The sequence below is a fragment of the Dysidea avara genome, chromosome 3, assembly GCF_963678975.1.
Source record: "Dysidea avara chromosome 3, odDysAvar1.4, whole genome shotgun sequence".
NCBI classification, from domain to species: Eukaryota; Metazoa; Porifera; class Demospongiae; order Dictyoceratida; family Dysideidae; genus Dysidea; species Dysidea avara.
In genome coordinates, this window is record NC_089274.1 from 45,075,033 (window position 1) to 45,089,974 (window position 14,942).

General features: G+C 38.9%; 4 protein-coding genes across 9 annotated transcripts in view; 3 read left to right on the forward strand and 1 right to left on the reverse strand.

Annotated features, from left to right (window-relative positions):
- Positions 1-2,408, forward strand: part of LOC136251224 (uncharacterized) — a 12,715-nt gene extending 10,307 nt beyond the window's left edge. Inside the window, exons 15-21 of the mRNA XM_066043638.1 lie at positions 54-284; positions 1,098-1,333; positions 1,439-1,574; positions 1,631-1,741; positions 1,802-1,938; positions 1,985-2,039; positions 2,093-2,408. Coding sequence (XP_065899710.1) covers positions 54-284; positions 1,098-1,333; positions 1,439-1,574; positions 1,631-1,741; positions 1,802-1,938; positions 1,985-2,039; positions 2,093-2,317 — 1,131 coding nt within the window. The 3' untranslated portion in view covers positions 2,318-2,408. The remainder of the gene's footprint in view (positions 1-53; positions 285-1,097; positions 1,334-1,438; positions 1,575-1,630; positions 1,742-1,801; positions 1,939-1,984; positions 2,040-2,092) is intronic.
- LOC136251230 (centriolar coiled-coil protein of 110 kDa-like) lies at positions 2,297-4,071 on the reverse strand. 2 transcript variants are annotated; one of them, XM_066043648.1, is made up of 6 exons: positions 3,974-4,071; positions 3,784-3,921; positions 3,230-3,700; positions 2,864-2,947; positions 2,679-2,801; positions 2,297-2,569 (listed from the first exon to the last, which is right to left on the reverse strand). In XM_066043648.1, exons 1-6 carry the CDS (start codon positions 4,016-4,018, stop codon positions 2,405-2,407), a joined length of 1,026 nt encoding a protein of 341 aa, XP_065899720.1. In that variant the 5' UTR covers positions 4,019-4,071; the 3' UTR covers positions 2,297-2,404. The 2 variants fall into 2 exon arrangements, with proteins under 2 accessions (XP_065899720.1, XP_065899719.1); XM_066043647.1 differs by having other exon boundaries at positions 2,679-2,807.
- LOC136251228 (neuronal-specific septin-3-like) lies at positions 3,975-8,431 on the forward strand. The gene is made up of 9 exons (XM_066043645.1): positions 3,975-4,133; positions 4,329-4,484; positions 4,846-5,145; positions 5,200-5,281; positions 5,523-5,660; positions 6,293-6,410; positions 6,790-6,885; positions 6,946-7,094; positions 8,157-8,431. The coding sequence occupies exons 1-9, from the start codon at positions 4,091-4,093 to the stop codon at positions 8,257-8,259; spliced, it is 1,185 nt and encodes a 394-aa protein (XP_065899717.1). The 5' UTR covers positions 3,975-4,090; the 3' UTR covers positions 8,260-8,431.
- The window catches only part of LOC136251227 (E3 ubiquitin-protein ligase TRAF7-like), a 6,838-nt gene continuing 285 nt past the window's right edge, over positions 8,390-14,942 (forward strand). Inside the window, exons 1-18 of one of the 5 annotated variants that reach the window (XM_066043640.1) lie at positions 8,390-8,479; positions 9,025-9,114; positions 9,987-10,026; positions 10,074-10,126; positions 10,174-10,267; positions 10,317-10,350; positions 10,400-10,475; positions 10,697-10,755; positions 11,085-11,220; positions 11,267-11,354; positions 11,594-11,652; positions 11,703-11,771; positions 11,822-11,898; positions 12,222-12,378; positions 14,215-14,331; positions 14,396-14,515; positions 14,701-14,743; positions 14,794-14,882. In XM_066043640.1, the coding sequence (XP_065899712.1) occupies positions 8,468-8,479; positions 9,025-9,114; positions 9,987-10,026; positions 10,074-10,126; positions 10,174-10,267; positions 10,317-10,350; positions 10,400-10,475; positions 10,697-10,755; positions 11,085-11,220; positions 11,267-11,354; positions 11,594-11,652; positions 11,703-11,771; positions 11,822-11,898; positions 12,222-12,378; positions 14,215-14,331; positions 14,396-14,515; positions 14,701-14,743; positions 14,794-14,882 (1,413 nt within the window). In that variant the 5' untranslated portion in view covers positions 8,390-8,467. The other 4 variants (XM_066043641.1, XM_066043642.1, XM_066043644.1 and 1 more) reach the window with 4 other exon arrangements.

Genomic DNA, 14,942 nt, shown 5'->3' on the forward strand with positions numbered 1-14,942 from the left:
GTGGTATGCAGCATGGAAGTTAGTACATGTCCTTAAGATGGTTCCCAATACAGACATGGGTGTTGGCTAAGGTTCATGCTGCTGGTGATCTCTTTAAACCAGTAGCAGTTGATGTGTGTCGCCATATTGGACAGAAGACATTCAACGATGCCGTAGTGTCACTAGGTTTGTTGTCCGAGAGTGAACTACCTCGTGGTAGCAACGATGACAGTGACATCACCGTGGTTTCATCATCAAGTAGTGGAGCATCTGCTAGTGCTCCTTCATCTGCTAACATCTTAACGGTAACCATTAGCAACACACACAAATACCATTACATGTGTCACACTATTATAACTTACATTCCAGGGTACAGGGTTGCTGTATTTATGAAAAAGAAATGCCTACTTGATAAATTCTCTACCAAAGCATCCTTTGCAGAACACTTGCATATATAACATGCCCTGTTTCCATGTGGAATGTGTATATTGATAGTAATTTTAATGTCAGGTATGGCTCCACAGTGTTTTGAGGTTTCAATAAACAAAACTAGGTCACTATGCAATGTAGATGGAGTGGAATGGAGGAGTACTAACCATGGTCCCCCCACACATTCACACGCTCCCCTTGTAATATTCAACACTTGTGATAAATGTAGCATGTAAAGTAACTGCTGGATAATTGGATAAAATATTGCAACTAGACTGTTGTATCTGTTTCCTGCTGAGGCTGCAAAAGTGCCATAGCAATGTTCAGAGATGTATTTCCTTAAATGGCAGAGAAAGTTATCCAATGAAACCCTTGGTGAAACCTTTAGTCACCTTGTAAGGTTTAGTCACTTTGCATGGTTGAGGTTGTAAGCAGGTGGCTGTATGGGGAAGGTATGGCTATTGAAGATGTAGTGCTAAACCAAGTAAATACGGTACTATTACAACCCACTACTTGGTATGATTGTAACTGCTACTTGTACGGGTAGTATATCATTTCAACATCTAGTTACACAGTGTCTTTGTGCAAATCTAGCAGTTGATCCACAATATCTGCTTACATTTGTGGATCAAAAATGGATCATGTAGTAGTAGTAGTAGTAGTAGCTTAGTATTGTGTTTCATGTCTAGATGGCTATGCAGCTACCTCCAGCTAGTAGTAGCATACTGGCACAGGGGATTTCCAAGCTGTTGTGCTCACATGAGCTCTCAGATATGGAATTCATTGTGGTGACACCGCCCACTTCACCATCAGATGTGCCTACATCAGAGAACATTGTAATTCCTGCCCACAGGGTGATTGTAGCAGCACGTTGTGAATACTTCAGGATGGCCTTGCAAAGTGGCATGAAAGAATCTATTGATCGGTGAGCATTATTAAGATACACACATGCACAAGATCCTCCAAGACTTAGTAGATGGTTACTTAACTGAACTAGGTAGCACTTTAAAACAGCAATTTTCACCCACAGTAAAATAGTTATTCATGATATGGAAGAGGCAACATTTCGGTCCTTCCTGACATTTGTATACTCTGGCATCTTGGAGACTGATAAAATGAACACAGAAGAGGTTATTGAAATGTTGGCCATTGCTGATCGTTATGAGGTGTGCACATGTCACACACATGTAGTGCATGTCTTTATCACATGTCTTCCACATAGATGGTGTCCCTCAAGTCACACTGTGAACAATTATTAATAGGACAAGTGAAGGATTCTACTGCTTTCTTACTGCTAGCTATAGCTGATCGTTATTCAGCCATAAAACTGCGGGTATGTATGCTCTATAAGAATTTCCTTTTAGCATGAATACCTTACTGCTGTTTATAATAGGAAAGGACGATGAGTATCATTCTAGACAGGCCTGATTTAAAAGAAAAGGAGCAAGATGCATTTACATCTCTACCAAAAGATCTTAGAACTGAGATCTTACAACTACTCCATGCTGGACCTGTGACTACAGGAAAGAAGTGAGTAGCTAAAAACCACACAAAACAAGAAATATAGTTGTTGTAGGGAGAAACCATCCTCTAAAGATGCTGTACCCAAAGCTCCATCGACTATCCCATCAGTAAGTGAAAAGTTTAAACCAGTCATACACACAGAGCAATTTTGTTTATGCAGGATCTTCCCAGAGAGCATCACTTAAGTAGTAGTAGCAGTGATGACAGCGTACCATCCTCCTGGGATAGCAACACTGCTGAACCATTAGAACTAATGTCATCATATATTGAACAGTTAAGGAATGTAGTCGGGGATGAACCCACCGATGAAGTATTGTCTGAAATATTGTTAGCTGCTGATATGGACATTAATCGGGCTATAAACTTTTATTTCAACTTGACATGATTTTGAGAGAGTAATAATAGTACATACAGATTCATGTGTATTTGGGAGTGTTGTAATTTATCAATTCTGAGATTGTATATTTGAATATCAATGTTTGCTATCCTGTGTTGTCTTTGTCTTCCTGCTAACTATTCTTCTTGGCATTCCAACTGTCCTCTGCTTGCGACGTTCCATCGATTTCTTAGTGGCCATTGATAGCTTCCCAGTTATAGTATGCTGTGGCTGATGAGAAGCAGAAACTCTATGAAATGCCTGCAAGTAGAATGACTACATTAAAACTACTCAACAGGAAACACACCATGACACATTACTACATGCAAACATCTTGTAGACTATTATCAAAAGAATTTCGTTTTCTTACTGGTGTTATAGGGGGTTCTTTGTAAGCCTTCTCTTCTCTTAGCAATCGTGAGTGAGCTATATATGCCATTTGCTGTGTCACTGATGTCTCAAAAAAGATCTTGTGTAAATTTAAACGGGCCACCTGTAGCTGCAAGATTACAGCACTAAAATTAATGATGAACACAATATTGTATCTTTGAATACCTGTAGATTTAGTCTCTTGTATAACTCAACATCATGTGATGAAGAACTCCCATCAGTAAGAGACTGCAACACAGTAGAAGTATCCTAGAATAATGTGAGGATGTGTTATGGACCATTACATGTGTGTTGATTTGAGGTTAACATGCATGGGATAACACCCCAATACAAACATGCAACAACCAGAAAATGTTTGAACTGTATGAGCTTAGATTACTAATATATGTATGCCTAATTTGGTCACCTTACCCCAAATTAATTGAGCAAGTAACTGTATTGGGTAGATCACTTTGTATAACTAATAGTTAGCCCACTTAAAGATTGGTTGCTTCCTTAAAATGTTATTGTACTAATGAGAATAGTGTATACCTTGATTGTCTTCACTAATCCTTGTGCTTTATGTGATTGGAGTAGTCTACGAACTAGGAATCCTTTAGCTATGGCTGTCACTTTGTGCCATCTTTGTTCAGCAAATTGGTGCCATCTCTGTTCATTGTTTGAAGGGCTTGAAGTCCAAGTAAGTCGTCGCCTTGGGGTGGTCTGTTTAGAGGCAGTCACTTTGACAGGGTGATTCTGAACATCTTGGACATGTTGTACCCCAGAATGGGACTGAAGTTGTGGACTCAATGTTATGGAATGGGACTGAAGTTGTGGATTCTGTGGAACAGTTCTAGAATGGACAGCGGACATTGGACTGGGGCTGTGTGACTGAACATGGAAGCTGGTATTACTAGATTGATTTAACCTCTGATAACCAGATCCACTGTCACTAAAGGGAGTCCCTCCAGCGCTTAGTAATGCCCCACGTTGTTTCTGTAGCTCTTCCAATTGCTTTCTAGTCTACCAAACACAAAACAGTAGAAGTAATAGTGTCCAATTATTCAACTTCCGCGTCAATACTTCATTTAAAAGTATTTCAATACCTGAATCTCGCTGAGACGAAGCTCCACAAATCTTCGTAACTGTTTCAGCTCTTCGTGCTTCCTAGTTGTAATTTCCCGCTCTTTTTGAATGGCTTCCTCCTTGTATCTCAATAACTCAGCTCTTTCTTCTTCAAACACCTAACAGTTATATCCTATAACAATTCATCGCGCTCACAATGATCAACATTACTGGAAATGGTAGCGAATCCAGCGAAACTCTACTCGTTACCGCCATTGCTGCAAACTTTTCAAACTGTAATTAGAAATCACCTTCCTATTTACGGTACAGCATTGGGGGGTAGTTGCAATGGCGGAAAATAGCTTCATCTTAACGCAGAACCAATACGATGGTAAGTATGCTATCTATATTTGAATTTTGTAGCCGATCTCGCTACTCTTTTTGTTTGTCTTTGTGGGGGAATGCTGTGGTTTAACGCATGCTCAAGATTTCCTGCTCACAGTGCTAATCGGCTCTTGCAGTTTTGAAAACAAGGGCGCAAGCGTCAAATCTATTGCTTATATCATCTTTCATCATTTTATTACAGTGCTAGCCAAAGTGTACAGAGAAGCTGATGTTGAAGAAACTGGCGTCGTAGATGCGGCAAAGGTCCCCTCCCTTGCCGCAAAGATATTGGGTAACAACATCACCGATCATGAAACGCAGCTAGTCCAAGCAAAGACAGAAGCTAAAGCTGGCGAGGGTAAGAAATACATATAGGACTGCAATGGCTACCCAATTGCTGGTATGTGGTGTGTGTGTGGATTGGTCATTAATTAGTGTTGGTTGCTTTGACTGTGGTCGATAACAATGTGTGTTATCTCAACTGAAACCTGGTGTATGCACAATGGTAGGTTGTGTTCATCATTAACAACATCTCCCTCACCTCATCACACCACAGCCCCACAGTGGCCATGAATTGTTTTGTACATGTCACATTTGTTGATGAAAGGAGTTGGTTTAATAAACAGTGTTCTTTATGTTCTAGTACTTAGTGTTGGCATGGTTACAGCCTGGTTGAATTTCACTTTAAATTGATGTTTTGTGTGTCTGATGTACTATAGGTACAGTGGCATTTTCTGACTTTGTCGAGATTATGACAGAGGTGATGATGCAGACGACGCGATGGGGATACCTGCAGACGAAGCTTGATGCTTATGTTGGATTTGATACCATTCAAGATCAAATAAGAAAGAAATTCATTAAACGGGGTTTCGAATTTAATGTCATGGTTGTTGGAGAATCAGGATTGGGAAAATCAACCATGGTGAATACTCTATTCCGTTCCAAGTTGAGTCGGCCATCCTGCACGCCTGGAGCACACCAAATTCCAGCCACCACTGAAGTTAATAGTGTTAGTCATGGTAAGATATTGATTGGGGGTTTAGTGGTTAGTAGTGTACTGACTGTGTCTGCAGTGATTGAAGAGCAAAGTGTAAGACTGAAGTTAACAGTAACGGATACACCAGGGTTTGGAGATCAGATTAATAATGACAAGTGGTAAGAGATTTGTAGTTTGCTCTTAAATAGTAATTTGAGCAGATTATAACAATATTATTCCATTGTCTTCTCTTGTGTTTGTATAATACATTTATAATTAATAATTTGTACCTTTACAATAACATTGTAGGTCTATTTTGGGTTTGTATTGATAATTTTTCTTTAAGAGTAATTCACATTGGTACCTACTGCAAATGATGGAGGAAAAAAATACTATTATTTAACCAGATCTTTACTCTAGTTGGGTACCCATTCTGGACTACATCAATGACCAGTTTGACTTGTACCTTAATGAGGAGAATGGTATGGTACGTAAGAAGATCATCCCGGACACCAGGGTACATTGTTGTCTTTACTTTGTTGCTCCTACTGGTCATAGGTGAGTGATAGTTGTAGTTTAGGTTAATTAGGTCACTACCCATGGACATGCATGCATACACATACTACACACACTAACTTGAACACATGCATATGTCCGTCACCCGGCATCCATTCATTGTCAATACTCTGTAAGAGTTCATGTTTACAAGTAAAAAGGTGACTACTAAGTGAAATTTTACTGTACAAATGATAGCAAGTTTGGTTTTGCCATTTCAATCATTAATTAACTAGATATTTAGTCACATGCACACATACACACACACAAGCAAAGCCTTCAGCTACCATACTAGCATGATCACACACCACCTGCATTGGGACACCTGTGTACTACTCAAGGGCTGTGCCCACAGGAGGCTGTACCATGTGAAGGTGAAAGCCCACCTGGATCTTCACCACATTTGTGTGAGACACAGACGTTTGTCATTTGCTTCCAGATCCCCTTTTAATTGCTGGATGGACTGAAGCAATACAGGTGAGTTTTTTTGCTCAAGGAAACGACAGTGACAGCAAACTGGACATATAACCTAACCTTTTCTGATTACCATGCTGGTGCTTTAACCACTTGGCACTACATACACACGCACACACACACACACACACACACCTCAATATACGATTGTTCCATTACAGTTTAAAGCCACTGGATATAGAGTTTATGAAAAGACTAGACCACTGTGTCAATATTGTACCAGTTATTGCCAAGTCTGACACACTCACTGTAGATGAAAGAGAAGCATTCAAACAAAGGGTGGGTTATGTTTACTTCTTTGTAGTATGTTTTGTATCATAGGCTTTTTATAAACTTGTAATGCATTTTGTTTTGAGAAGTTTAGCAGATTCCAATTTCTGAGTGATTCAGTAAATGAAGCACTGAGCTTGCTGTAACAGTTTTGTGTTCTATAAAATCTTATTCCTTGGATCAGGGTTGCTGTATGTCATGTCAACATTTGAGTAATGGAATTTTGTAGGAGCTATATAAGATCAATCAAGGAAGGTTCATAGTATTGTAGTTTTATAAACTAAGACAACATTATTTTCTGTTGAGAAGTTGTGACTGATACTAAATGGTGTAGTGTGTTTGAGTATTGGTGTCTACCAGTTCTCACTGCTCCTTTCCTTCACGACAGATTAGGGAAGATATACGTCATCATGGAATAAACATCTACCCTTCAGCATATCCTAATGAAGATGATGAAGATGCCCAAGCTAGTGCTAAGTACGAGGTAGGGAAATGATGCTCTCCCCCTACTCCTGCGGGTCATAATAACACTGTGTTGTCACAGGCTCTCATACCATTTGCCATCATTGGCAGCGACCGAGAACATGGCGTTAACAACAAGCGTGTGTTAGGACGACAAACAAAGTGGGGCTTTGTTGAGGTTGAGAACAAGAAACATTGTGAGTTCTCCCAGCTCCGAGACATGTTGATTAGGTGAGTGACACACATCTCTGGACACAGTATTTTCAGCGATTGTTGTAAGTCACTAACTGACTGTCAGTGCAATATTTTTATTGTGCAATGTCACGCTTGAGTTGTAGACCCTGTGAAATCTTTTATCAGGATCTTTCATGGGTTTTTCATTCGATGAAGTTTAAAGTTTTTAATAGGCTATAGAAGTTGTTGTTAGCAGACTTACATGTCCACCTTTGAAACATGATGATAAGCTCTGATAAGAATTTACCCTTAATGGATACCATAGCAACCTGTTTATAAGAACTTCTTCCCTAGATCACAATTGGCAGCACTTTTTGCAATGTTGTGCTAAAGCAAAGTGTGGTTGCATGTGTGTGTGTGTGTGTGTGTGTGTGAGTGCTATAATTGGCTGTTCTTTGAGTAAAATAACCTATTAGCCTTATCCGAAATTACATCACAAACATAAAAATGGCTGCTATATGGTAGGGAGACTTTTGTAAAGTACGACTATGGGAAGAAAATATTGAACAATTGTATCTCAGCCAAGAAAGAAGATATTGGCTCAAACCTGCCAGTATTGTTATACCAAGAGTTTAGCTATATGGTACTGTTGTTTGTAATATGAGATAAAACCACATATGATGCCATTCGTGCAAATTGCAAGAATACTGAAACCGTACCGCTATACTTTATGTGACCCCAGGATATGGTTTCAAATTTATGAAACACTGCATTAGTATTTATAGTTTTCTTTTCTAGTCTTCAACTTTTTGTATATCTATTCTGTAGCATATTGTACAGGTATTTCTGATAGCTGATTTGTTGATGCATCCACCTCATAATAATGGTGTGGTGAAACCTCACTAAACAGCCACCTCTAGTGTCTATGTTTCAAAGTATAGCTTAAGGTGTACTGCATGAACTCAATAATATTATCACCTAGTTATAGCAGCCATATAGTACCAAACAGCACTAAAGATGACCCCAATAGTAAGGTACCCTCATTATTGGGTCCATAATTTGGTCTGAATTAATGAGCTTTCACCACATAACAATATTCTGTTTATTCCCTACCTACAGGACTCACATGCAGGACCTAAAAGAGACGACTGACAAAGTTCATTACGAGAATTTCCGCCAGGCACGAATGTCTCACAGTTATGCTGGGGAGAGCAACATTTAGAATGAACACCACATTAGCTCTCAACCATTTTTTTTCTGTTTACATAAATCTAGTGTATCAACGACAATCATTCAACTAACTTGTACATGCTAATTTAGATTTTTACATAATATTTTTTTTTGTTTTTGTGGTTCTTTTTTACAAATAGTTAATTACTTCAAATTCACGTGAATCGGGTATAGTATGCGGAGGAGAGTGTTACGGAGAAATGGAAAACCGGGTGAGAATTTGTTGAATGAAATATTGAAAGCCTTTCGCTTTTGTGTCTGCAACGCTTGTGTATACGTATCGTATAGTAATGGTTGTGTAGTAAACGTTCGTTGAGTTACTTTGTTGGAATGGGTGGGCGGGTGTGCTGCGAATGGAATCATAGATGATCGCTGTGGCTCGCGCTGTGGATGAGTCAGCTTTACCATAGCTAGTATACTCTTCCTAGTAGCAACTTACTGAGTTAGTTTGATGGCATTGTTTGTTGCTTTGCATGGTTGTGGGATATCAATTTCTTCACACCCCACACAGAGATACTCTATAGCCACAAATATGCTGTCTCATTGACAAGTGATATACTTCAGCAGAGATTAGGCCATTTTACTTACTAGTAGAGCTGGGCATATGGTAGATGTCCTAGTGCAATATCCAAATTATCAGCGTTTATTATTTGCAAGAAGAAAAGGGACATGTTTTGCGGAGCTTACACGTCACTTTTCCTAAGTAGGCAAGTTAAATTATAACATGTATGATTTGTGTTGATGTACCACCATCTAGGTCATCTTGTTGGCAGAGGAGGCCTCTCCCAAGTTGCACTGTCCTCTTTGTAAAAAAGTGTTTTGTGATCCTCACATCACCACCTGTGGAGTGAGTTGTGTAGTATGTCACAAGGGGTGGGAGGGGTTAGGGCTCACCATTGTAGCATATCCAAGATAAAGTGGTCATGTGTTTTGCCACATGATTACATGAAGATATAGCATTGCAACTTTGAATGTTTGCACAATGGTGCAAAGAAAACAGAGTATAAGCCATGAAAAGAGATTTCGTTCTATCTCATAGTCACAGTCTATAGTAATGAGACCCTTTTGAATGTTTTATTAGTAGTTAACTGTTCTATTAGAATATTGGATTTCTTATGTAGTCACTTTTGAGGCTACTCCTAAAATTTTTACATGATGTAGGCTCCTGTGCATGAGAGAGTGCAGTGTATGTGTACTCGTGTATAAACTACTTAAGTTTGTGTAGCAGGGGTGGATCCAGACTTTCAAAAGGGGGGGGAGGGTTCCACTCTGGAACATGGCAATTGCAACTTCAGTCTAGTTGCCTAGCAGTTATATTCCATAGCAAATAATTACTCTCCAGCAATGTTTCACTGTTAAATCTAGACCTTTACAAATGCATCTATAGCAAGTAACTGCAATAGCATAAATACGATAATTATTTTTAGAGGCACCTATTTCATATAAAGATGCTGGAATAGCAGTTGCAGTTTCAATAGATTTTGCAATAAAGAAGTAAAGAGGGTAAAATGTGTGTTTGTTCGTTATTAGTGTTTGTAATAAGTATGATTTTGGTGGAGAAAACGTAGCAGCAGCTCATCAAGTAGGACTCTTCGAAAAAGGGGGTTCCATGGAACCCTTTGAACCCCCTGGATCCGCCCCTGTGTAGTGTGTATAAGTATGGTGTTTTATTCTTGTACATGTACTACAATAATATAATTATTTTTGTTGTTTACACAGCACACATTTTGCAGACAATGTGTTATATCATCCAAATATGGTGAGGCAGGCTGGCTATAAATAGCAATGTTATCATTATGTTATTAGAAAAATGTCCAGTTGATGATGTCCAGTTGTCATTGATGGTTGCTAACATTGCTGTAAGTGTTGTGGTGGTGGTAGCTGCCATTTTATTGCCTGTCGCTAGGTTGCAGATCAGGTGGGGGAGTTATCCATACATTGTTGCTATGGGTGTCGACCCAAATCAGATAATTCAGGAGATTATGAAGTGAACCCATCTGGTAGGGATGGTGACTGCTTTGTTTATTTGTTATGAGTCTCTTGTACCAGGTTGTCCAATGATTATCAAACTAGCCAATCGACAGTGAGTATTTGGTTGCTGTAGTTTCATCATTGATAGCCCCACCCCCTAGTGAACATGAAGAGAAATGTGACTATACTCCAGTACAGTGTCCTAACAGCTCCAAATGTCCTGTACTACTCAAAAAGGTACTGAAATATGACTTACCTGAGTCCCTGTGGAACTTGCTTATTTTTCGTGAATTTTTGATAAATAATAATAGGGGTTGCATAATTACATAGCACTTATAAAATTAATGTTTTAGAAGGTCACTTGTACCTATTTGTGCCATGAATTTTTCATGTAATTTTACACATGTCTTACAGCCTGTGTGCTATGCACTATTCTTGAATGTGTCTTAATTCTGTAGGATTTAATGGAGCATTTAGCACAATGTTATAGAGTTAGATGTCCTCATAGCAAATATGAGTGAGTATGTTTTGTGTATGTAGGCGTGGTGGTGTATGTGCGTGCGTGTGCATGCTTGTGTGAATACTGTCTAGTCATGTATACGCATGAACACATAAGCAACTGTACACATAATACAAGTATACACCTACCCAGGGGCTCCCCTAAAGAATGACAGAGCGGTGCAGCACCACTCTACTTTACTCAAAATTCTTTTGATGTGGTAAAAGAATGTATATAATTAACTAATTGGCTTTGATGTTGGTAGCAAACTGACAGTTTTACCGCTCTACTTTATTTTGCTGAGGAAAGCCTATAGTTACACATTATCTTCTTGTCACTATATTCAGTTGCACATTTGAGGGCAGTCATGGTGAATTATCAGCTCACTTGGAGACTTGTAGTTATGAACAGTTAAAAGGATTCCTCAGTCGCACTGACAATCATATACAACAATTACAAGATGAACTGAAGAAGAAAGATGAGGCAATACGCAAAGTCTTAAAAGCAATTTTTATTCTTTTCCATGTAGGAGGTTAACCAGTTGCAGTTGACATTAAGTCAGTTATCCAAACGTGTTGAACATTTAGAAGTAGAGGCTGCCAAAAGACCAGGCAGTAGTAAGTGCTTCTATAACATTTGTAGGTAGTGAAATCTTCATCATAACAATACTGAATTTCATACACAAATCAAATAGCAAATTGGTGAAGTTACTAGTAGACAGGTTTCACTCTGTGCTAGTATTTAAGAACTTTAGGACAGATTTTATTTGGAACAATTTTTGTTAATGCCGTGGTCTAAGACATACACAAAATCCTGTTTATTCAATAATGTATTTGATATTAATACCATTTCCAAGGGGATGGAGTGGATTACCAGCATACTTTCCAGTGTAAGGGAACATTGGTTGGCCACCAGGTAACAAGATAAACAACTACAAAACTGTTTCTATGTCTTGCCAATGACAGGGTCCAGTTTGGGCTCTGGTGCCCATTGGAGACTTGTTGTTTAGTGGATCATCAGATAACACAATAAAGGTATCTAAATACTCTAATACAACACACACATACTGTAATGACCACTGTAGGTATGGGACGTATCACAATACTTTGTTAAGACTCTTTCAGGCCATGAGAATACTGTTCTTGCATTGTACCATCATGGGTGAGTATGTGTGTACATGTGTCTGTCTTGATGTTAACTGGTTCTGTAACCCCCCTACCTCACAGCTGCCGCTTCTTTTAGTAATTACGTTACTCCACTATCCATGTCAAGTAGGTCCCAAACATAACTAAGGTATACTTTATGGCCTCATTAATATGACCGCCTCATTACAGTGACCATATAGCCAAAGATCCTATTTTTGAGGTTGAAGTTTTAACTGGTGTTTGGATAACTGTGCCTTTCCCATCTTGGAGTGATATTCCCTATCCCACCCTGGCCATTTGCAATTGGTAATGTAACCATCACCCCCTCCCCCCTCACAGTGACAACATGTACAGTGGCTCAGCAGACCAGACCATCAAGGTATGGAACATCAAGACACTTGAGGTGGTGAACACTATTAAGGCTCATGACAATCACGTCTGTACCCTCGCCTGTTCTGGAAACCTTCTCTTCAGTGGATCACTAAAATCCATTAAGGTACAGTCACCTTATCTCCTGTAACCTTCCCTGTTTACATGCATCATAGATGTAGGACTTTTAATGAAATCTATAATGCTTCGCTTCTGTACTGTGGTTAATACAATATGTTGGTACATCATAAATACCATATCCCACCACATGGGGACCTGTAGGAAGGCTAGGTGTGCAGTGGTAATACAGGAAGTCAGATTATTGGTGACTTGTAATGCTAGAGTTGTAAAGAAACTGTACTGTAGTCTTTCGGAGCAGGCACTTATAATTTCCAATTGATAAGCACCATGCGGAGAAATAGGGTCTGGCTATGCGAGACTGACTGTACTGGTTTACCTCTGGAACTATGTTCTGTATGTAAAATCCACACAAAAACAGCCAAGCTGTGAAAAAATGGTGCGGCCTTAAAAGGCTTGGGTGAAAAAAGTTGTGAAATCAAAGGTGGCGGCCAAGAAATGGCTGCAATGATTTTAATGCTAAAAAAAAAATTAACAATGGCTGTGTGCATTGTTAAAATTTATTAACATCATTGCAGCCATTTCTTGGCCACCACCTTTGATTTCACAACTTTTTTCACCCAAGCTTTTTAAGGCTGCACCATTTTTTCACAGCTTGGCTGTTTTTGTTTGGATTTCACTTCTTTTTGTACTTTATATGGCCCCAAAAACTAGCCCATGGCTGACTGAGGTTTTTTTTACTCACATATCTTCTTTTATGTGTAGATACAATGAAGACAGACTTATAATTGTATTTCATTGCATGATTTAATTCAATAATTGATAATATTATTGTAATACTCTAATAGAGTACACATTTTTTTGAGGACTTCTAATAGAACATACATAGAATGTTCTAGAACAATCTAGTACTTTTTTTGGTAGATCTATGAAATTACAAAAATACAAAAATGTTTGATTATAAGTAGATTTCAACTAGAAATTTTATTTATAAAGCAGAAATTAAGGGAGGTGATCAGCCAAGGTAGCAGTGGTTCAGTGGTTAAGGATGCTGATGTTAGGTATGGTGGTCCCAGGTTCGAACTCTGGTAAGTTTTGTTTTTTTCCTACATTCTTTACACACTTTTTTTACCCCGCGGTGACTGCTCTATTAGAGTATCTCAATCCCGCGATTTTACACTAGCTTGGTTTTTGCTTTATAACTTTGTCCCCCGCTGTAACTCTATTGCTATTCAAACTATCAAAAGGCACTGCTACGATGATCAGCCTTTCTACACACCAATTTTCAAGTTATTTCTGTACTCGATTTACCCTGTAGCTGTGACAGAAATTTGATCTTTTTAATGTGAATAAATGCTCATAACTCCTTGATTATTCCTCAGATTCACAACAAACTTGGTGCATGAATCCATCGTTACACGCTCTTCATTTGTGCCAAAGATCAAGGCAATCAAGGTACACGTTTGCATTTTATAGCAATTTTTGCGAAGTGTGCAAAAAGAAACTGAAACTCCCCGTATGGCATAAGAAGAAAAAAACTAAGAAATTAAAACGAAATTTTGAATGCCCATATCTCGCAAATGGCTGTTACGAATTTAATCAAATTTGCTGTGTGGCATACCCTACCTGGGGGACAGCTATAATGCAAAAATGGTGTGTTTTGGAGACGGGGCCATGGAGCTATGCACGCATGAAAAAGCTGTTTTCTTTCTTCCTGTTAATATACTCACGGTGTGGTCGCCAGCTTTCTTGGCCACATGACACCGTGTGTCTTGATAATGCTTATACAGTATATTTTGTTAGCTGCACATTTTACATTTTTACTTGCATGGAATGTTTTGTAATGTACCACTATAATTAAAATGGTGTGTCATATTTTTCTCAGGCATGGGACTTGAATACTCGCAAACTGGTGTCAGATTTACATGGAGAGAACCACTGGGTGAGAGCCTTAAAGGCTTGTGGTAACTTCCTCTACTCTGGCTCCTACAAGACCATCAAGGTACATTAAATGTCTACTCTGTCTTGTTCAGCACCACTGTTTACCCGTCGTCCTCTTTCCACAGATCTGGGACCTTGATTCATTTGACTGTATCCACATATTGGAGCCTCATGGAGGTAGTGTCTACTCTCTGGCTGTCACTGACCAGTATATCATCTGTGGTACTTATGAGAATAGTATAAATGTTAGTGTTCTGTAAACCTGTTAATGCGTTCATGTGAAATAGTTGGTACCCTGTAAATTATTTTTGAACAGGACACTGCGTAAATCAAAATGTTGATATCATTATTTTTTCTTTGCCAACTGCATATGTAGATTAAAGCCCTAAAAATCAGTTTGATGTATCAGTACTTGAGTGTTGCACTGTAGGTATGGAAGATGGAGAATCGGCAACCAGTTGGAACTTTGGAAGGTGTGTAACTCACTTACATGCTGACCTATATGTTGCTTTGTCTTCTACAGGTCATGTTGGTACAGTGTATGGCTTGGCAGTCATAGAGAAACCTTCAGATGTACAGCTAGTTAGTGCATCCTATGATAAAACACTTAGGGTGTGTGTGCGTGTGCGTGCGTGTGTGTGTGTGTGTGTTTGCTAACTGAATGCCATTTTT

Coding starts and splice junctions, on each gene's coding strand:
- LOC136251230 (XM_066043647.1), bottom strand. CDS start 4,018: ATGGCGGTAACGAGTAGAGTTTCGCTGGATTCGCTACCATTTCCA. Junction 2,808..2,863: donor ACAAGAGACTAAATCTACAG/GTATTCAAAGAT, acceptor GTAATCTTGCAG/CTACAGGTGGCCCGTTTAAA. Junction 2,570..2,678: donor AAGAACCCCCTATAACACCA/GTAAGAAAACGA, acceptor TTCTACTTGCAG/GCATTTCATAGAGTTTCTGC.
- LOC136251228 (XM_066043645.1), top strand. CDS start 4,091: ATGGCGGAAAATAGCTTCATCTTAACGCAGAACCAATACGATG. Junction 4,134..4,328: donor AACGCAGAACCAATACGATG/GTAAGTATGCTA, acceptor ATTTTATTACAG/TGCTAGCCAAAGTGTACAGA. Junction 5,282..5,522: donor CAGATTAATAATGACAAGTG/GTAAGAGATTTG, acceptor TCTTTACTCTAG/TTGGGTACCCATTCTGGACT.